The sequence below is a fragment of the Somniosus microcephalus genome, chromosome 23 (assembly GCF_052327205.1).
Source record: "Somniosus microcephalus isolate GS21.2 chromosome 23, FLI_Smic_1.0, whole genome shotgun sequence".
Classification (NCBI taxonomy): Eukaryota; Metazoa; Chordata; class Chondrichthyes; order Squaliformes; family Somniosidae; genus Somniosus; species Somniosus microcephalus.
In genome coordinates this window covers 8,137,287-8,159,509 of record NC_141009.1, presented here as the reverse complement: position 1 = coordinate 8,159,509, position 22,223 = coordinate 8,137,287, and the positions used below count along the sequence as shown (strand labels likewise).

The window sequence follows — 22,223 nt, the reverse complement described above, 5'->3', positions numbered from 1 at the left end:
GTTTCTGCAGAAAACAGTTCACAGATTCAATCTCGGTGGATGCGCCTTCCGTGCTTCTTGACTCGGTCCTGACAACACCTCAGTGGTGTAGCAGTTCCCTGTGGTGTAGTCGGTTCACGTTGCTGGAGTGACTCATCCAATAGTCCTTCACTGGACTTAACAGCTTGAACTTCCGTCCTTCTGAACCAGCATTGTTGGCTTGTAAAAACTTGAGTGCCTTGGGAAGTTTTTCTACTTCCAAACTGATTTGGCTCCGTTCGAAGGGACCCCGTGCGTGATCTAGTAGTGATGATGATGGTCCAGATGATCATCATCTTCTGCTTCGTTTTTTCCTTTTCTGCTTCTTGGAGACTCTCTGGGCTCCACTGTTAGCTGCCAGCTGCATGCACAGTTCCTCCTTCTCGTCCTCCTTTTTCCGTAGTAGCGCCACCATCTCCCGATGTTCCTTAGACTTTTTGTGATTCTTCAAGGTTTCTGCAGTTTGGGAGTTTTCATCACAAGCTGGGCAGAACAGGTCGTCGTAATATTCGATGTCGTCCAACAGGTCATGGTAATATTCGGTGTCATCTTGAGCTAGGCCAGTGAGAGGGTCTTCTAGTTCCTCCATACCCAGCTGGACATTAGCCAGCTTTTGTTCCAAATCCAGACATCTTTCCTGAAGAGACTTCTTCAGGCGTTCAGCTTCATCCAGCTTTTTCTGGGCTTCCTGCAAGTCTTTTACTAATGACGTCATTTGTGATTTCAATACTTCCACTTCATTCGGAGATTGGTTGATCGGACTATTCAATCCCTCTACTGTAGCAGCTGTTTCAACCTTCTGTTGTTCAACATTGACGTGAGTCAGCGTACTTTTGGCATCCAAGGGTTGCTCTGCTGCCATCTTCTCAGTCTGTGTTGCAACCTCAGCTATTTCAATAACTTTTGGGAGCTCCAAACCCCTCTCCTTTGAAGATTTAAACTCCTGATCAATTTGTTCCCATTTCAGAGTCTTGTCCTTCAGCATATGAAGGAGTTGGCTGACCGCTAACTCCAAACCCCTCTCCTTTGAAGATTTAAACTCATGTTCAATTTGTTCCCATTTCAGAGTCTTGTCCTTCAGCATATGAAAGAGTTGGCTGACCGTTAACTCTTCTGACCTCATACGTTTCCCAGTAGCTGCAGGGCTGTTTATAACCTTGCCCTGGGGCTCCTTTGCTGTTTCTACTTCGCCATCATCCGCAGCCTCCACCATTCGAATTTCCCCACTTGAATCGTCCGGTGATGCTGCACCCAACTTCAGTAGGAGCTCGGAGTTCATGGCGACCAAATCAGTCTTTTCTGCCTGCAATCTGCTAACAAGCGCTTTCAGTTGCTGAACCTCTTGCTCCACCAGATTAAAGCACGCACCTTCTGAAACCGAATCAGCTTTGATTCGTTTGGCCTCCTTGCCCCGACGGTTTGTGTGCTCCTGCTCCTTTTTCTCCATCAGCTGTTTCTGTTGTCTTTCCAGGTTCTCCCACTCTGTGTCACAGAACTTTTTCATTGCTTTCATCTCTTGTTCGAGACGGCAACTCAATTGTTCTAATTGCTGTTGTAATTTGAAATGGAGTTGAGTTCGAGCCCGGTGTTCCTCAGAATTGTGCATATCTGTAAACTGGACAGACTCAGAATTCTCTGTCAAACTGTGTTGTTGTTGTTCAGTGGAATTCTGTTCTGAAACTTTGTTCTCCTCTGAAGCATAAGCATTTATGCACTCCTTCGTTTTTCCAACCTTAGTCAGCAAGTCCATTTTAAACTTGTCTTTCGCACCTGGGCTGGTCTTATCGTCATCCGTTTCAGAGTCTGAGCTGATTGTCTTCACCGAGTTCTCACTCATTATTGCTTTTAAATAGTGCCATTCCATGTTTATTTCCCAGATCCACTCCCGTCCCAGAAGTGGTGGACCTCCCTCAGGTAGTACATATAAATACATTCCTTGGTGTTCTTTGCCCCTGTCTCTCACCTTGACTTTTATCTTTCCCATGGGGTATACTTTCTGCCCCGTGTATGTCTGCAATACGATCTTGGTATCTCTCAAGGGTATGTGTGAGAATAGCCGGTTGTAATCCCTTCGATTTATGACTGATAGGGCTGATCCTGTGTCCAATTCCATTTTCACTTGGACTCCGGCTATTTTTAGCATGACCCAGATAGTTTGCAGGTCAGCTTCCTTACTCACATTGTGAATTCTCAGACTACCCAGTTCCTGAACGGTTGGGTCTGAATCCGAATTCTGTTCATCTGAACTCTTCTCAGCCACCTTGTGTACCTTATTGTACTTTTCCTGCGGTGACTTTTTGTTGTTGTTGTTGGTCTTCTTTCCTGACCGGCATACCTTAGCTATGTGACCAAGTTTGCCACATTTTCTACATTCCTGGTTTTTAAACCAGCATTGGTTCTGGTCGTGTGTTGTCTTCCCACAACGATAACATTTCGATGTACCCGAAGTAATTTGATCCACACTGAGTACCGCTGCCTTCAGCTGCATTTCCGCTGTGCCTCTCGCTGCGGCTTCGTGCGATGCTGCAATAAGGACAGCCTTATCAAGTGTGAGATCGTTCTCTTCTAGCAGACTCTTTTGTGTTCCTTCCTTCGACAACCCGCACACGAACTTGTCTCTCAATGCCTCTGTCAGATTTTCCCCAAACTGGCAGTATTTCGCTAGTCTACGCAGTTCGACCAAGTATTCCGCGTTGCTTTCCTCTTCCCGTTGCGTTCTCGCATAGAATTTGAATCGTTCCGCCAACATCAGTGGTGTGGGGTTCAAATGATCCTTCAGGACAGCAACAATATTAGCGAAAGTCTGATCCGCCGGTTTAGCTGGTGATAGAAGATGCTTCAATAGCCCGTATGTCTTTGCCCCCATTGCGTTTAATAAGGTGAGAGCTTTATCATCATCTGCTATCTTATTGGCCTCACAATATATCTCGATACGTTCTACGTACGTGGCCCAATCTTCCACCTCGGAATCGAAGTTGTTGATGTTACCACGCTTAGGCATCTTCACTATCTCTCACTATCTTTCTGCGAAACAAACACGAAATTTTTCTTTAACTTTTTTTTTTCCAAAATGGCGGTTTCCCGCGCTTGTCTTCTTCACCCGCCCACTTTCAAAATGGCGGTTTCCCGCTTCTGTCGTCTTCCCCGCCTACTGGCGGCTTCCCGCGTTTCTTCCCCTGGCGGGAGGGGTAAGCTTTTCCCTCGGGCGACGACCGCTGGCTTTCGGGGTTCGCAGCCTGCGCGTCAGCTTCAGTGCGTTCCTTGTTCCCTTTTCTCGGCAGGGCAACCGGCGCTGGGTACAACCCGTTGACGGCGAACAGTTTCAGCCGCTGGGCTGGATCTCGCTCAGTCTCCCTCGCTCGGGCTCTGTCTCTCCCGCTCGCTCGGGCTCTGTCTCTCCCTCAGCGGCTTCCAATCGCGCCTCCCAGCCCTCTCGCAGTCCGGTGCTTTCCTCCCCGGCTGCGGCTGAGTTCTCCGTGATTTATTTATTTTTATATCTTCCCGCGCCTTACGATCCCGGTCGCAGCGCTTCGTGGCCTCGGTCGCTGCCCGGCCTTTTTCACTCCAATCGCGCCTCCCAGCCCTCTCGCAGGCCGGTGCTTTCCTCCCCGGCTGCGGCTGAGCTCCCCGCGGTTTATTTATTTTTATATCTTCCCGCGCCTTACGATCCCGGTCGCAGTGCCTCGTGGCCTCGGTAGCTGCCCGGCCTTTTTCGCCGGTCGCGGTCTAGCTGTCTCACGACGCCGTTGCGTCTCCCAGCCCGCTTGTACCGCGGCTTCCGTGCTCCACGCTGCCCCAGTCTCAGCGCCTCTGGGCCCGACTTCTGTCCGGCTCCTTTCCCCCGACCGTGGTCGAGTTCACCGCCCTTATCCTCCGTTTATTTTTTTATTTTCCCTTTACTCACAGTCACCGTGGCCGACTTGCTTCTCGTGCTGATCGGCTCACTCACCACCGTGGCAGAAGGGACAATCAGTGCCTGTTGCTGATGGAAGGCTTCGTGTCTGAATTCTTCCTTCTTCCTTGCTCTGCAGACTCGAGTTTTCTCTCAGCAGAACGACGAGGGCGGGTGCCTCTTCTCGACGCTCGTTAACTGCTTCGGAAGTATTATTGCCGCAGGGTAAGATCGAACTCGTCGCCACTGTAAAGTCTGTAGGTATTATGGCGAATTAATACACAGACTACAAGAGTAACTTTAACAGGACTTTACTATTCGAAGGTCAGGGCGAATCTGCCCAATAAATCCTGACACAGCACTTATATACCGGTGTGGTCACCGTCGGTATTACAGTATACAGCAGCCAAGATAAAGTAGTGCCACACCTAAAATAGTTCTCTTAAAGGTGAACGGTTACATACACTACACTCAGTACCGCCCCTCCGACAGTGCTGTGCTCACTCAGTACTGCCCCTCCGACAGTGCTGTGCTCCCTTGGTACTGCCCCTCCGACAGTGTTGCGCTCCCTCAATACTGCCCCTCCGACAGTGCTGCACTCCCTCAGTACTGCCCCTCCAACAGTGCGGCAATTCCTCGGCGCGGCGCTTCCTCAGTGCGCCACTCCCTCAGTACTGCCCCCCCGATAGTGCGGCGCTCCCTCAGTACTGCCCCCCCGACAGTGCGGCGCTCCCTCAGTACTTCTCCGACAGTGCGGCGCTCCCTCAGTCCTGCCCCTCCGACAGTGCAGCACTCCCTCAGTACTGCCCCTCCGACAGTGCGGCGCTCCCTCAGTATTGCCCCTCCGACAGTGCGGCACTCCCTCAGCACCGCGCTCCCTCAGCACTGCACTAGATAAACTATGATCTGACCTTGAGATCTTTTGCGATTGCATTGCCTGCACAGTTTTCGGAGATGATAGTTTTGGAATAAATTGAATAATCTAATTTTTTGCTTCTGGATGTATCCACCGCCGATAAATTGATGCTGGGTGATACTTGTGTCCCTTGACCAGCTCTAGAGGATGCCTCACATTCATTAACTATATAAATGTTTACCAATTTACGATCATTCTATTTTATGAGTGGTTCAAAAAGTTGGTCTCTAACTCCTGCTGTTGATACTCTGTTGTGAGGATGTTTAGGGAGCCTGGGGTTCCCTGTTGCTGTTAATGTGGGATAAGCAGAATTCTATAAAATGTGGAGCTTTTCCTATTGTACAGGAGGAGTTGCTGCAGACTGATCAGGAACCTCTGCCCACAGCATCCAGTAGAGTTTTGTTTCCTCTTTCACCCTCGCCCTCCCATCGGAAGAGAACTGCGGCAGAAAAGTGTCTGTGGGAATTGGGAGAGGTTGGGTGGGGGGGAGGGGAGGAGAAGTGAGAGAGAATCGGGGAAGAGCGTCTCTTTGAGCTGTAAGGGGGTGGGGACGAGTCTGGGAAGGGGAGCAGAAGGATGAGCAGATGGTGACCATTGCTGTGCTCATCCAGTTTAGCAACGGCGAGTCCCAAAGCTCATTCACAATAGTCCAGAATATCTCCGGAAGAAATGATGGGGAAAAATCTCCCAATTTCCCCTGCCCGAGTCTTTTTCCATACAAGCGAGAGTAAAGCTGAGCCTCAAATGATGCCAAGCCCATACCTCACTTCTGTCAGTATAACTACTCATCAGAACCTCTCTGACCTCTTGTGCATACCCCCCTCCCCCACCCTCTCCCTTTGTCCCAGCATTGGTGACCATCTCGTTAATCCCACGCTCTGGATTTCTCTCGCTAAACCTCTCCACCTCATCCGCTGCTGAAACCCTCATCCACCAGACTCGACTATTCCAACGCACTCCCGGCCAACCTCCCATCTTCCCCCTTCCATAAACTTGAGCGCATCCAAAACTCTGCTGCCCCGTGTCCTAACTCGCACCGAGTCCCGTTCACCCATCGCCCCCCTGTGCTCGCTGACCTACACTGGCTCCCGGTCCGGCAACGCCTCGATTTTTAAAATTCTCATCCTTGTTTTCAAATCCCTCCGTGGCTTTGCCACTCCTTACCTCTGTAACCTCCTCCAGCCCCACAACTCTCCGAGATGTCTGTTCTCCTCCAATTCTAGCCTCTTGTGCATCCCTGGTTTTAATCGCTCCACTATTGGTGGCCGTGCCTTCAGCTGCCGAGGCCCTAAGCTCTGGAATTCCCTCCCTAAACCGCTCCGCCTCTCTCTCCTCCTTTTAAGATGCTCCTTAAAACCTACCTCGTTGACCAAGCTCCTGCCCTAATATCTCATGTGGCGCGATGTCAGATTCTGTCTGATTTACGTTCCTGTGAAGCGCCTTGGGACGTTTTACCACATTAAAGGCGCTATATAAATACAAGTTGTTGTTGTTAAGACGCTCCTTAAAACCCACCTCTTCGACCAAGCTGTTGGTGACCCCTCCTAATATCTGTCTCGGCGCCTGTGCTCGTCTCATTACTCTACTGCGAAGCGCCTCGGGTCGCTCTTCTACATTTAAGGCCGCTACATAAATGCAGATTGTTTTTGGGGCTGTTTTTTTTTTAAAGTTTGTTTTGTTTTATTTTCGAAGGCCAACTCTCTAGAGTGGCACGAGTCTGTTTACATCTGGCATACACATGTTTATCAGTCTAGTCCCTGAAAGGGAAAACATCGCTTAATCGACTTAAAGCTGACTCATGGGGAGCAATTTTTATTTTGGAGAAGCAGGAACAAAAACTGATGTCGGGGAAAATTTGTTCCAGGAAAATTGTACTTTATATCTTTTGAATAGAATTTACAGCACAGAAACAGGCCATTGGGCCCACCTGGTCCGTGCCGGTGTTTATGTTCCACGCGAGCCTCCTCCCACCCTCTTCATCTCGCCCTATCAGCATATCCTATTCCTTTCTCCTTCATATGTTTATCTAGCCTCCCTTTAACTGCATCTGTACTATTCGCCTCAACCACTCCTTGTGGTAGCGAGTTCCACATTCTTTTTAAAAATATCAGAACGCCTTTCGGCAGAAACATTAAAAATAGCACCTTGCCCACATTGATTTTATCTAAAGAGCGCTGTGTGTTTGTGCACTACTTCAGTGTAGTTTGGGTTTGAAGTTGGCTTTTTTTTTAAAAGGCTTTATTATTCCATAACCATGAGTGTCAGCCAGTGGGTAGCACACTCTCACCTGAGTCAGAAGGTTGTGGGTTCAAGTCCCCACTCCAGAGACTTGAGCACAAAAATCTGGGCTGACACTCCCAGTGCAGTACTGAGGGAGCGTTGCACTGTCGGAGGTGCCGTCTTTCAGATGAGACGTTAAACCGAGGCCTCGTCTGCTCACTCAGGTGGACATAAAAGATCCCACGGCCACTATTTTGAAGAAGAGCAGGGGGGAGGTCTCCCTGGGCCAATATTTATCCCTCAACCAACATCACTAAAACAGATTATCTGCTCATTATTACATTGCTGTTTGTGGGAGCTTGCTGTGTGCAAATTAGCTGCCGCATTTCCCACATTACAACAGTGACTATACTTCAAAAAGTACTTCTTTGGCAGTAAAGCACTTTGGGACGTCCGGTGGTGGTGAAAGGCGCTATAGAAATGCAAGTCTTTCTTTCTAGCTTTTTGAAGTACATCAATGTCGATAAAGAAGCATGTGTGTATAACTAACTCTTGGAGCAGGCACAGGGTTATATTGACGCCAAAATGTGAAAAATAGCCAAATGATTTTTGAGTGTTCCTTCCAGGGATCTCACCTTCTGTTCAGCTCCATTACAGGCCTGTATAAATGACAGATCTCATGTTCAGTAGCAGTTTAATTGAAGTATTCCACAGTGCAGTGCTTGGAACGGTGTATTGCTTTATATATATATATTTTTTTTAAAAACTGTTAGAACATACTCGATAAAATGCTATTTAAAAAATGTACAAAGGAGCCCTTTAGACACTTGGCAGCTGAATGTGAGGAACTGTAATGTGATGGCACCCTCCCGTCTAGTTAATCAGGTGACAAGCTGACATCCCAGCTCGTATATTATTAAACGCTCTCTGCTCTGTGTGGGGTTATAATCTCTGGAGCGAGCCAGCGCTCGTTCAACAGGCGCCTTGTTCGTTGGTGAGACAACCTCGTGAAGTTTTTCCGATTGATTTTAATCTTGACGTGCTAGTTGTATAATATCAGCTTGACATATAATTTAGGGATTGGCCCTGGAGTCTCCAGCCATTGAAGATTAATCCCTGGGACGTTGCCGCGGGCAACAGCCCGGGAGAAAGATCGAAGGGGCGTCCCAAAAAAAAAGTTCATTTTCTTTGAACAATTTAGTTATAAAAATATTGGGCAATAGCAAAATACTGCGGATGCTGGAAATCTGAAATAACAACAGAAAATGCTGGAAATGCTCAGCAGGCCAGGCAGCATCCGTGGAGAGAGAAACAGAGTCAACGTCTCAGGTCTGGGACCCTTCAAAAAATATTGGAGTTGGGAATAAAGGCTGTTTAGGCGACTCATCCAATTGGGTGATGGAAGAGTCTGTTCGCTTTCCGATTGGCCGTGGGAAAGGCGGGGCACCGCGAGGATGGACGTGACGGGCGACCAATGGCGGGAGCCTGGGGACGGGGCCAGTGGGAGGCGGGAGGTCATGTGATGAAACCTCTAGGAATACGGCCAATCAGAGTTGGCGACCGCACATACGCTCCATGCTCCCCTCCTCCCCAGGCACACTCTGCCAAATGGCCCTTATTTTAAGACTATTAATTTTTTGGCCCATGATATTTGTTGCTCTGATCGAGTTGGCTTGGCATTGAAGGTTGAACCCATCCCCCTTTTTTTTGTGCTTTTTTTAAGCAATATAACCCCTGTGCTGAGCGGTGCTCAGAGCTAGAGCACAGGCAGTCAGGAAACTTTACCCCTTGTGTCCGGCCGAGTGATGTGATGTAACTGAGAATTCACATTCTTTTTTTAAAAATCACGCCCGGCATGATAGCAAACTGGACTGTTACAAATGATTGACTGCAGCTCTGTCCCAAGGACAGACTGAGAACTGTTGCTGTCTCTCTGAGTCTGAAATCCACGTTAGCAAATGTTATTAAAATGTTATTAAAACTATAATTTTAGTTTTATAGAGTGAAATTTTTTTAAAAAACCTGAATTCTGCAAACCACAATTCCAGGGGACCGGGCTAGTTAATGATAACCATGGAAATGCTGCTGTTAGGTTTTTTCCCCGAGTGAGTGTGAGTGGCTTTTAAAAAAAAAAAAAGTTTCTCTAAACAAAACCAATTGGGTCTTGAGTACGGTTGGCAACAAATGACAAGAGCTCCAAGTGCCAGGTACCTTGGCCTCTTGCACCCCCCGATTCCATCGCTCCACCATTGGCGGCCGTGCCTTCTGTTGCCTGGGCCCTAAGCTTTGGAATTCCCTCCCTAAACCTCTCCGCCTCTCTACATCTCTCTCCTCCTTTTAAGATGCTCCTTAAAACCTGCCTCTTTCACCAAGCTTTTGGTCACATAAAAACATAAGAATTAGGAGCAGGAGTCGGCCATTCGGCCCCTCGAGCCTGCTCCGCCATTCAATGAGATCATGGCTGATCATCCAAATTCAGTACCCGGTCCCTGCTTTCTCCCCAAACCCCTTGATCCCTTTAGCTTTAAGAAATATATCCAACTCCTTCTTGAATATATTTAATGAATTGGCCTCTACTGCCTTCTGTGGTAGAGAATTCCACAGGTTCACCACTCTCTGGGTGAAGAAATTCCTCCTCATTTCTGTCCTAAATGGCTTACCCCTTATCCTTAGACTGTGACCCCTGGTTCTGGACTCCCCGACCATCGGGAACATCCTTCCTGCATCTAGTCTGTCCAGTCCTGTCAGAATTTTATAAGTTTCAATGAGATCCCCTCTCAATCTTCTAAACTCCAGTGAGTATAAGCCCAATCGACCCAATCTCTCCTCATACGTCATTCCTGTCATCCCAGGTATCAGCCTGGTGAATCTTCGCTGAACTCCCTCCATGGCAAGAACATCCTTCCTCAGATAAGGCGACCAAAACTGCACACAATACTCAAGATGTGGTCTCACCAAGGCCCTGTATAACTGCAGCAAGACATCCTTGTTCCAGTACTCAAACCCTCTCGCTACGAAGTCCAACATGCCATTTGCCTTCTTAACCGCCTGCTACACCTGCATGCTTACCTTCAGCGACTGGTGCACAAGGACACCCAGGTCTCGTTGCACTTCCCCTTCTCCCAATCTATTGCCATTCAGATAATAATCTGCTTTCCTGTTTTTGGCACCAAAGTGGATAACCTCGCATTTATCCACATTATATTGCATCTGCCATGCTTTTGCCCAATCACCTAACCTGTCCAAATCATCCTGAAGTTTCTCGGCATCCTCCTCACAGCACACACGCCCACCCAGCTTTGTGTTGTCTGCAAATTTGGAGCTATTACATCAACGATTCAGCATCCACAGCCCTCTGGGGTAGAGAATTCCAAAGATTCACAACCCTCTGAGTAAAGAAATTCCACCTCATCTCAGTCTTAAATGGCTGACCCCTTATCCTGAGACTGTGACCTCTGGTTCTAGACTCTCCAGCCAGGGGAAACAACCTTTCGGCATCTACCCTGTCAATCCCCCTCAGAATCTTATGTTTCAATGAGATCACCTCTCATTCTTCTAAACTCCAGAGAGTATCGGCCCATTCTACACAATGTCCTAACCTGTCCTAATGTCTCCTTATGTGGCTCGGTGTCAGATTTTGTTTGATAATCGCTCCTGTGAAGCGCCTTGGGACGTTTTTACTACTATATAAATGCAAGTTGTTGTTGTAGCAGGGCTATTATTCATGGATATTCTACATTGGGCAATATTGGTAGGTCATTGGACTGTGCAAAAGAGAATTAACACTGTGACTGTGGATTGTGTTGGATTTCCACGGAAAGGGTTTCTGCTCCTGACTGAATCTTAAACAGCATGTGTCAGACCCGTGTGCCCTGGACACCAGGATGTGTTGGAGTTCTTGGGAGGATGGTAGACCTGGGGACTTGCATTGGGCTGATTTTTTTTTAACACTTTCTCCTCTCGATCTCCTCGTCTCCCATTGGTGATAGGGTGGCTAGACCAGATAGCCTGTCCCTGACCTCTATCAATCCTGCTGTTATAACTTCCTAGAGCAGGGAGTGAGAGGTTGGCCTGAGAGTTTTCTCTCCCTTACGGGTCAAGCCCGAGACTCCCCGGATACGTGTGGCCTTTGGAATTTGCCGTGTGCAATGGGTCAGTGTTAAACTGCAATCCCCAGACAGCAGAAATGAAGATGACAACTAATCATCTTGAGCAGAGAAGGTCACATTTCAAGATAAATGCCAGAATTGTTGGCATTTTGCAGCAGCCCCTCCTGAACCAATGCCTTGTGACAGAGAGCGGCGGGGGGCCAGTCTGTCTCAGCAGGCTTCTAGTGAAAGGCTATATTCTCTCTCATTTTAATCTAAAACTTCATAGGATGTAGTAAAAGACATTCAACATAGGAGCAGTAATCTATGTGTCTCTCTCTCTGCCTCTTTCTGTCTCGCTGTGTCTCTCTCTGTCTCTCTCTCTGTCTCTGCCTCTCTGTCTCTCTCTCTCTGTCTCTCTCTCTCTCTCTGCCTCTCTGTCTCTCTCTCTCTGTCTCTCTCTCTGTCTCTCTCTCTCTCTCTGCCTCTCTATTCAATTCAATTCAATTCAAATGCTTTATTGGCATGAAAGTTTACAGGGAACCATGTTGCCAAAGCTTACATAACAAAAAGTACAGGTTTCCAACATTCTGTAGGTGTCAAACGTTTTTGACCATCGTTGGGTACAGACAGTATTAATTTAAACAGTCGTTGACCCTCGTTGGGTGCATTCAGTATTAATTTAAAACAGTCGTTGGGTACATTCGGTATTGATTTATTTTTAGCGTATATATGCTATGGGTGTGCTCGTTAGTCACTCAATGTTCCTCAGGTTGTGACATGTTGTTACATATTGGGCACCAAGATATGATCTGTCTCCCTCCCCCAGGACTATTCTTAATTTTGACAGGTCATCCAATTCTTTGAAATCTGGGGTTGTAAGGCTGAGCTTGTCAAAGTATATGTTTCTTGTCTCGTTGAATTTTTCGCATTTTAGGAGGAAGTGCACCTCTGTCTCAACCTCGCCGGCCAGACAGTGATCACATAATCTATTTTCTTTAGGTTGCCAGGATTTCTTGTATCTTCCTTTTTCAATTGCCAGTTGGTGGTCGCTTAGTCTGTATCTGGTGAGGGTCTGTCTCTGTTTTGTGTCTCTGATGGTCGAGAGATAGTCTGCCAGTTTATATTCTCTTTTTAGGGCCCGGTAGCATTCTAATCTGCTTTGGCTTTTGGTTATTGTGTTCCAATGTTCCAGGTAGGTTTCTTTGCATTGTTTAATGATTTGGTTCACTCGGATTGGTGTTTGGGGAGCAGTGTTGGTCTGGGACTGGTCAGGGTCCGGCTGGGTAGGAGAACTTAGTTTCAGTAACAACTGACTCAGGGGACTCGTTTCTGGGTTCAGCTCTTGGGTCTGGAGGGCTTTAAAATGAAGGGTGTCTGGAGAACTAGATTTGAGGTGATTTAGAAAGTTTAGTGCTCGTTTTTGGATGTTTATTATCAGTGGGTATCTGCCTAGTTCGGCTCTACATGCATTTGTTGGTGTTTTCCTTTGGGTGCGAAGAATGCTTCGGCAAAATTCTGCATGGTTTTTCCCATTTAGTGTAGCTATGGTGATTGAGTGGGCCCCATACTTCACTACCATACAGCGCAATGGGCAGGATTATACTATCAAATATTTTGAGCCAGATTTTGATTGGAATTTGGATGTTGTAGAATTTTCTTTTTATTGCATATAGGGCTCTTCGGGCTTTTTCTTTTAGTGCATTCACTGCTATGTTGAAGCTCCCTGATGCTGTAATGGTTAGACCAAGGTAAGTGTAGCTCATAGTGTGTCCTATGATGGTATCACTGAGAGTAAACTGGTATTTGTTTTCCTGACATCTGGGCCTTTTTTGAAAAATCATGATGTTGGTTTTCTTTAGATTTACTGTCAGGGCCCAATTTTGGCAGTATTTGTCGAGTAGGTCTAAATGTTGCTGTAATCCCTGTTCTGTGGGAGACAGCAGAACCAGGTCGTCCGCATAGAACAGGGATTTCACTTCCCCATCTAGGAGAAAGAGACCCGGTGACTCGCTTTGCTCCAGCTTGTCTGCTAACTCATTTATGTATATGTTGAACAGGGTTGGACTCAAGTTGCAACCCTGCCGGACGCCTCTTCTCTGGGTGAAGAAACCGGTGCGTTTGTCTCCAATTTTGACACCGCATTTATTTTTCATATACATCGATTTAATAAGGTCATAGACTTTGCCCCCTATTCCACACTGAAGAAGTTTGTAATAGAGCCCTTCGTGCCAAATAGAGTCAAAGGCTTTCTTGAAGTCAATGAAACAAGCGAATATTTTCCCATTTTTTGTTTGGTGTATATGTTTTTCAATGAGAGTGTGAAGGGTATAGATATAGTCGGTGGTGCGGTGTTTTGGAAGAGAGCCTATTTGATTTTTTCTAAGGATATTATGTTTATTAAGAAAATCCAGTAATCTGCTATTTAGAATACTGCAGAATAACTTCCCTAGGCAACTGTTGACACAGATGCCACGGTAGTTGTTTGGGTCTGATTTGTTTCCACTTTTATATATGGGAGAGATGAGTCCTTGGCACCAGATATCTGGAAAACAGCCCGAACGTAATATGATGTTGAATAACTTGAGTACCGCACCCTGCATCTCCATAGTGCTGAACTTGAGCATTTCATTTTTGATGTTGTCTGGACCACAGGCTTTCTTTAGGTGGAGAGATTTTGTCTTTGTGGCCAGTTCTTTCCAAGTGATTGGGGAGTCCAGAGGGTTTTGGTTGTCTTTAATTGTTACTTCTAATGTGTGGAGTTTTTCTGTGACATGATGTTGACTTGAGTTTGATTCGTTTACTGGGATGTCTTTGTAGAGGTTTTCAAAATGTGTTCTCCAGATGTCACCATCTTGGATTGGTAATGCTTGTAATTGAGTTGTACTCAGGTTATTCCACATATCCCAGAATTGATTTTGATTAATGGAGTTTTCAATTTCTTCAAGTCTTTTGTGGGTATAGTTTTGTGTTTTGTTCCTAATGGTGTGTTTATATCTTTTGGGGGTCTCATTGTATCTAATACACAGGTCTGGGTTGTTTGGTTGGCGATGCTTTTGGTTTGATATTTTTCTCAGGTCTTTTCTGGCATTTTTGCATTCGTGATCAAACCATTTCTCCTTTTTTTGTCTTTTGTAACGTTTCCTCTGCTGTTTCACAAGGTCGGCTTTTACAGCTGCCTCATGGAAGATCCTATTTATATCGTCTATGGCCATGTTCACACCATCTCTGGTGATCTCATATAGATTTTCTTTAAATTTTGATATTTTACTTGTGAGATCAGGTGAATTTAGTGCTGTGATGAATTTATCTCCACTGTCTGGGGCCCATCTGTATGTCTGGTTTAGTTTATGGAGCTTACTGGGTTCCTTTTTTGTGTCTGTAGTTTGGGCAGAAAGTTTAAGGTACACATTTATTTGGTTATGGTCTGAGAGGGGGGATTGTTGCCTGACAGTGAATGCGTTGATATCGCAGGGGTCCATGTCAGTGATTGTATAATCCACCACACCAGACCCAAGAGTTGAGGAATAGGTGAGTCTCCCTAAGGAGTCCCCTCTGAACCTACCGTTAACTATGTACAGGCCTAAGGCTCGGCAGAGTTGCACTACCTCCCTGCCGCTTTTATTTATTTCACAGTCAAGGTTCCGATTTGTGATGGCTGGTGTGACATATAAAGGGGTCTGGCCAAACACATGGTTGTTGCCCTGTGGGTCTATGAAGTCAGGTTCACATCCGGTCCTTGCGTTTAGGTCCCCACATAGTAGCACCTTTCCTTGGGCCTGGAAATGGCTGATTTCCATGTGGAGAGTTTCAAATAACTCCTCTTCAAAATATGGCGATTCTATTGGGGGTATGTAGATCGCACATAAGTAGACATTTTTTTTGCTATTCCTATGTTTTTATCTAATTTTAGCCATACATGTGATTTCCCCTGTTTTACCGGTGAGATGTGTTTGTCCAGTTCTCCTTTATACCACACCAAGATTCCCTGTCTCTCTCTCTCTGTCTCTCTCTCTGTGTCTCTGTCTCTGTCTGTCTCTGTCTCTCTCTCTCTCTCTCTGTCTCTCTATGTCTCTCTGTCTCTCTCTCTGTCTCTGTCTGTCTCTGTCTCTCTCTCTCTCTCTCTGTCTCTCTATGTCTCTCTGTCTCTCTCTCTGTCTCTCTCTCTGTCTCTGTCTCTCTCTCTCTTTGTCTCTGTCTGTCTCTCTCTCTCTCTGTCTCTCTTTCTCTCTCTCTGTCTCTCTGTCTGTCTCTCTCTCTCTGTCTCTCTCTCTCTCTGTCTCTCTCCCCGTGTCTCCCCGTCTCTTTTTTCTCTGTCTGCCTGTTTTTCTTTCCTGTCTTGAGTTCAGTATGTGGATCTTTCCGTGCATTGTGTTGTACAGCTTCCCCCTCCCATCCCATCTCCTTTTTGATCTACAAACTGTCCTTTTTATTAAAATGAAACATAGCGCTAATTTTTTTTGACATGAATATTTTAAGAGTCATTTGGTAGCTTAGCAATGAAACAGTGATCTTGAGACTAACCCGATTATCCACGTTCCGACCAACTGGCCTAATACAAGTTCTACACTGAGCCTGTTGCTCGGTGAAGGCGATGATTCATGGCTGTCCATGAATTGTCAACCAGCATTTATTTTTTTCACCACTCCCCACCGGTGCAGGGTTGTTTGAGGGTTCGAGTGTTGTCTGTGCGTAGATTCGTCTTCTCTGATATGGTTTCTCTCCCGTGTTCTCTCCCAGTTCACCGAGGAGAAGCTCGGACAGGCGGAGAAGACCGAGTTGGACGCGCACTTCGAGAATCTCCTGAGCCGGGCCGACAGCACCAAGAACTGGACAGAAAAGATCCTACGGCAGACGGAAGTCTTGCTTCAACCCAACCCAAGTAAGATCGACCGAAGGGGATTCAATCTGCTTCCCGTCAGTCAACATTTCAAACACATTTAGAACCTTGTCGGGATATGACTGGAGTTGGACCCGAGTTAGGAAACACTTCTTCACATAAAGGGTGGTGGACGTGTGGAACGCTCTCTCTCACAAAAAGCAGCAGATGCGAGCTCAATTAATCATTTTAAAATCGGAGATCGGTAGATTTGCTAGGCAAGGGTATGAAAGGAGACGGAGCCAAGGCGGGTGGATGGCGTTCAGGTGCAGATCAGCCGCGATCTCACTGAACGGAGGAACAGGCTCGAGGGGCTGAACGGCCTCCTCCTGTTCCTGTGTTCCTGAAGGTGAAGGGGATCGAAGTGTAACTTGTTTTTAGGGCATTGGTGGTTGACTCTGAAATTACTTTTGAACAGTCGTCCTCACTGAAGTCTAACCTGGTTGGACTCCGCAAGTCCATACTTCACCTTCACAAATCAAACTGGGCAGGGCTGCCTTGAGGATGAGTTCATTGAGTGTATTAGGGATGGGTTTCTTGAGCAGTATGTAACTGAACCGACCAGGGGACAAGCAACCTTAGATCTGGTCCTGTGTAACGAGACAGGATTAATTAAAAATGTCCTAGTAAAGGATCCCCTTGGAATGAGTGACCATAACATGGTTGAATTCCATATTCAATTAGAGGGTGAGAAGGTTGGATCTCAAACAAGCGTGCTAAGCTTGAATAAAGGAGACTATGAAGGTATGAGAGCGGAATTGAGTAGAGTGGATTGGGAAAATAGATTAAAGGGTAAGACGATACATGATCAGTGGTGTACATTTAAGGAGTTATTTTACAACTTCCAAAAGAAATATATTCCACTGAAAAGAAAAGGGTGTAAAAGAAAAGACAGCCATCCGTGGCTAAGTAAAGAAATTAAGGATAGTATTCGACTAAAAACAAGGGCATATAAGGTAGCCAAATCTAGTGGGAGGATAGAGGATTGGGAAAACTTTAAAAGACAGCAAAAAATAACAAAAAGATTGATTAAGAAAGGGAAGATAGATTATGAAAGTAAATTAGCAAAAAATATAAAAACAGATAGTAAGAGTTTTTATAGTTATATAAAAAGAAAAAGGGTGGCTAAAGTAAATGTTGGTCCCTTAGAGGATGAGACCGGGAAATTAATGGTGGGAAATATGGAGATGGCAAAAACACTGAATGAGTATTTTGTATCAGTCTTTACGGTAGAGGACACTAAGAATATCCCAACACTGGACAAGCAGGGGGCTATGGGGGGGAGGAGCTAAACACGATCAAAATCACTAAGGAAGTGGTACTCGGTAAAATAATGGGACTCAAGGCGGATAAATCACCTGGACCTGATGGCTTACATCCTAGGGTCTTGAGGGAAGTGGCGGTAGGGATTGTGGATGCATTGGTAATAATTTTCCAAAACTCCCTGGACTCAGCAAAGGTCCCGGCAGACTGGAAAACTGCTAATGTAACACCCTTATTTAAAAAGGGCAGTAGACAGAAGGCTGGAAACAATAGACCGGTTAGCCTAACATCTGTGGTAGGTAAAATATTGGAGTCCATTATTAAGGAGACAGTAACAGGACATTTGGATAATCATAATTTAATAGGACTAAGTCAGCATGGTTTTATGAAGGGGAAGTCATGTTTGACAAATTTGCTGGAGTTCTTTGAGGAAGTAACATATAGGGTGGATAAAGGGGAACCAATGGACGTAGTGTATTTAGACTTCCAAAAGGCATTTGACAAGGTGCCACACAAAAGATTATTGCTTAAGATAAAAAATCACGGGATTGGGGGTAATATTCTGGCATGGATAGAGGATTGGCTATCTAACAGAAGGCAGAGAGTTGGGATAAATGGTTCATTCTCAGACTGGCAATCAGTAACTAGTGGTGTTCCGCAGGGGTCAGTGCTGGGTCCCCAACTCTTTACAATCTATATTAACGATTTGGAGGAGGGGACCGAGTGTAACATATCAAAGTTTGCAGATGATACTAAGATGGGAGGGAAAGTAGTGAGTGAGGAGGACATAAAAAACCTGCAAGGGGACATAGACAGGCTAAGTAAATGGGCAGAGATTTGGCAGATGGAATACAATACTGGAAAGTGTGAGGTTATGCACTTTGGCAGGAAAAATCATAGAGCAAATTATTATCTTAATGGCAAGAAACTGGAAAGTACTGAAGTACAAAGGGATCTGGGGGTCCTGGTGCACGAAACTCAAAAGGTTAGTATGCAGGTGCAGCAAGTGATTAAGAAGGCCAATGGAATGTTGGCTTTCATTGCTAGGGGGATAGAATATAAAAATAGAGAGGTATTGCTTCAGTTGTACAAGGTATTGGTGAGACAGCACCTGGAATACTGCATACCGTTTTGGTGTCCATACTTAAGAAAAGACATACTTGCTCTCGAGTCAGTACAAAGAAGGTTCACTCGGTTAATCCCGGGGATGAGGGGATGGACATATGAGGAGAGGTTGAGTAGATTGGGACTCTACTCATTGGAGTTCAGAAGAATGAGAGGCGATCTTATTGAAACATATAAGATTGTGAAGGGGTTGGATCGGGTGGATGCGGGGAGGATGTTCCCGATGATGGGTGAAACTAGAACTAGGGGGCATAGTCTTAGAATAAGGGGCTGCTCTTTCAAAACTGAGATGAGGAGGAACTACTTCACTCAGAGGGTGGTAGGTCCATGGAATATGCTGCCCCAAAAAGCCGTAGAAGCTACATCATTACATAAATTTAAAACAGAAATAGACAGTTTCCTAGAAGTAAAGGGAATTAAGGGTTACGGGGAGCGGGCAGGAATTGGGACATGAGTCTAGGTTCGGATCGGTCATGGCCCTGTGGGTAGCGGAGCGGGCCCAGGGGCCGTGTAGCCTGATCCTGCTCCTATTTCATGTGTCTAATTCTGTTAGATTCAGGAGATAGTTCTGTGATAGTAGATTGGCGGTTAGGATCAGATCAGCCATGATCTTATTGAATGGCGGAGCAGGCTCGAGGGGCCGATTGGCCTACTCCTGCTCCTATTTCTTATGTTCTTATGTTCTTTCCCAGTGACTACACGGCATAAAGTACATCGGCTGCGAACCTGATGGACAGCAAAAGACCAGCTGGTCCATCCAGCCTGCCCCATCAATTGGGATGCCTAGTGCGTCACAATACAGATACTCCCCACCAATACAATAGCAAAATACTGCGGATGCTGGAAATCCGAAATAACACAGAAAATGCTGGAAAAACTCAGCAGGCCAGGGCAACATCTGTGGAGAGAGAAACAGAGTTAACGTTTCAGGTCGAAACCCTTCGTCAGGACTGAGAAAAAAAGCAGGAAATGAAACAGATTAAAAGGCCAGTTTGGGGGCTGGGAAATGGGGGAGGGGATGAAAGAACAAAGGGGAAGGTCTGAGAGGTGAAGAGACATCTTTTGTCTCTTCACCTGTCCTATTATCACCGCGTCTCATCTTGAATATCTCTTAATGTCTCTTCACCTCCCAGACCTTCCCTTTTGTTCTTTCATCCCCTCCCCCATTTCCCAACCCCCAAACTGGCCTTTTAATCTGTTTCATTTCCTGCTTTTTTTTCTCAGTTCTGACGAAGGGTTTGACCCGAAACATTAACTCTGTTTCTCTCTCCACGGATGTTGCCTGACCTGCTGAGTTTTTCCAGCATTTTCTGTTGTTACTCCCCACCAATGTTCCCCCTCTTTTTTGTGGGGGGGAGGGGGTATAGGTGTAACGCGGCCCATTCACAGTTTCGCGCATGTGTGAAATTTAACGAGGGGAAAGGCCGGTCCCGGGCTGTGCGGGACCGACACAGAGCTGCGCGGCCATGAGCTTGGAGGGAACGTTGCTCCCCGTGGAGTCTCCTGGGAGAGGTGACATATAGATAAAAGCCCAGGACAATTGGAGGGGGGGGAAATAATCTGGAAAATTCATCTCCGACCCCTTTGTGTGACTAGGTTGGGAAAGGCACAATATAAATCCACAGTCGTTCCCCTTCCTTCGATATTTCCCCCCCCCCACTTCCTCCTAAATTTTGGGAGGTGAGAAAAGCTGAGTTGTGTTGTGTGGCCCTAGAAGTTTTGATGAGGCACCATTAGCTTGGTTATTGTGCAGGCGGATGTAATACAGAAACAGTGCTTCACCCCTTAGTACCCCTGTCCCCTGCCCCCCGCCTCACAACTCAACACGCTTGAGCGTCCTGGGCAGCTTGAATAGCCAGAGAGCTTCCTGAGATGTGTCCTGTGTTTGAGCCTCTACCATGAAACAGTAGGACACAGGATTGTGTCTGATTCTCTGAACACTGAATGTTGAATTTCAGCTACACTACCCTGAGGAGGCACTGAATAAAACACAGGCATGGTCCCACCGGGAGGGGGAGAACCCCAAGGTGCGGGCAGGAGGGGGAGAACCCCAAGGTGCGGGCAGGAGGGGGAGAACCCCAAGGTGCGGGCAGGAGGGGGTGAACCCCAAGGTGCGGGCAGGAGGGGGAGAACCCCAAGGAGCGGGCAGGAGGGGGAGAACCCCAAGGTGCGGGCAGGAGGGGGAGAACCCCAAGGTGCGGGCTGGAGGGGGTGAACCCCAAGGAGCGGGCAGGAGGGGGAGGACCCCAAGGTGCGGGCAGGAGGGGGAGGACCCCAAGGTGCGGGCAGGAGGGGGTGAACCCCAAGGTGCGGGCAGGAGGGGGAGAACCCCAAGGTGCGGGCAGGAGGGGGTGAACCCCAAGGTGCGGGCAGGAGGGGGAGAACCCCAAGGTGCGGGCAGGAGGGGGAGAACCCCAAGGTGCGGGCAGGAGGGGGTGAACCCCAAGGTGCGGGCAGGAGGGGGTGAACCCCAAGGTGCGGGCAGGAGGGGAGAACCCCAAGGTGCGGGCAGGAGGGGGTGAACCCCAAGGTGCGGGCAGGAGGGGGAGAACCCCAAGGTGCGGGCAGGAGGGGGTGAACCCCAAGGTGCGGGCAGGAGGGGGAGAACCCCAAGGTGCGGGCAGGAGGGGGAGAACCCCAAGGTGCGGGCAGGAGGGGGAGAACCCCAAGTTGCGGGCAGGAGGGGGAGAACCCCAAGGTGCGGGCAGGAGGGGGAGAACCCAAAGGTGCGGGCAGGAGGGGGTGAACCCCAAGGTGCGGGCAGGAGGGGGAGAACCCCAAGGTGCGGGCAGGAGGGGGAGAACCCCAAGTTGCGGGCAGGAGGGGGAGAACCCCAAGGTGCGGGCAGGAGGGGGAGAACCCAAAGGTGCAGGCGGGAGGGGGAGCGTCCTACAGTTTTCTGTCACCGCCTCAGCTCATCTGCTGCTGGAACCCTCATCCATGCCTTCGTTACCTCCAGACTCAACTCTTCCAATGCACTCCCAGCCAGCCTCCCATCTTCCCCCCTCCATAAACTTAAGCTCATCCAATACTCAGCTGCCCCGTGGCCTAACTCGCACCGAGTCCCGTTCACCCATCACCCCGTGCTCGCTGACCTACATTGGCTCCCAGTCCGGCAAAGCCTCCATTTTAATATTCTCATCCTTGTTTTCAAATCCCTCTATGGCCTCGGCCCCCTCCCTATCTCTGTAACCTCCTCCAGCCCCACAACCCTCTGAGATCTCTGCGCTCCTCCAATTCTGGTCTCTTGCGCATCCCTGATTTCCATCGCTCCACCATTGGCAGCCGTGCCTTCAGCTGCCTGGACCCCAAGCTCTGGAATTCCCTCCCTAAACCTCTCCGCCTCTCTCCCCTCCTTTAAGATGCTCCTTAAAATCTACCTCTTGGACCAAGCTTTTGGTCACCTGTCCTAATATCTCCTTATGTGGCTCGGTGTCAAATTTTGTTAACACTCCTGTGAAGCGCCTTGGGATGTTTTACTACACTAAGGGCGCTGTATAAATACCAGTTGTTGTTTATATGTAGCAATGACCCTTTTAGATTTACTGTACGGTCTGTTACTCCAGCCCTGCGTTCCCTGCACTCTAACCGGTGGCGTTTGCTCTGTATCTTTAATGATGCCGTCATACTTGGGTACGGAGCCCAACCCTTTCCCTGAGACATCTCCATAGGCCCCTTCATTAGAACAGTCTGGTTGGGTAAATTACCCAGTAATTTGGACCATTTTAGACCGCAGGATAGGCGAGGGCCCCTTCAGCCTGTTTGATGCCAAGCCAACAGCCAGCTGTTGAGTCTGAAATCCTGGCCTCGGCTGCCCTTCTG

General features: G+C 47.5%; 1 protein-coding gene across 8 annotated transcripts in view; it reads left to right on the top strand.

Annotated features, from left to right (window-relative positions):
- Positions 1–22,223, top strand: part of LOC147101623 (endophilin-B2-like) — a 125,228-nt gene that overhangs the window by 21,504 nt on the left and 81,501 nt on the right. For all 8 annotated transcript variants that reach the window (XM_085965336.1, XM_085965337.1, XM_085965335.1 and 5 more), the window contains exon 2: positions 15,875–16,016. In XM_085965336.1, the coding sequence (XP_085821462.1) occupies positions 15,875–16,016 (142 nt within the window). The remainder of the gene's footprint in view (positions 1–15,874; positions 16,017–22,223) is intronic.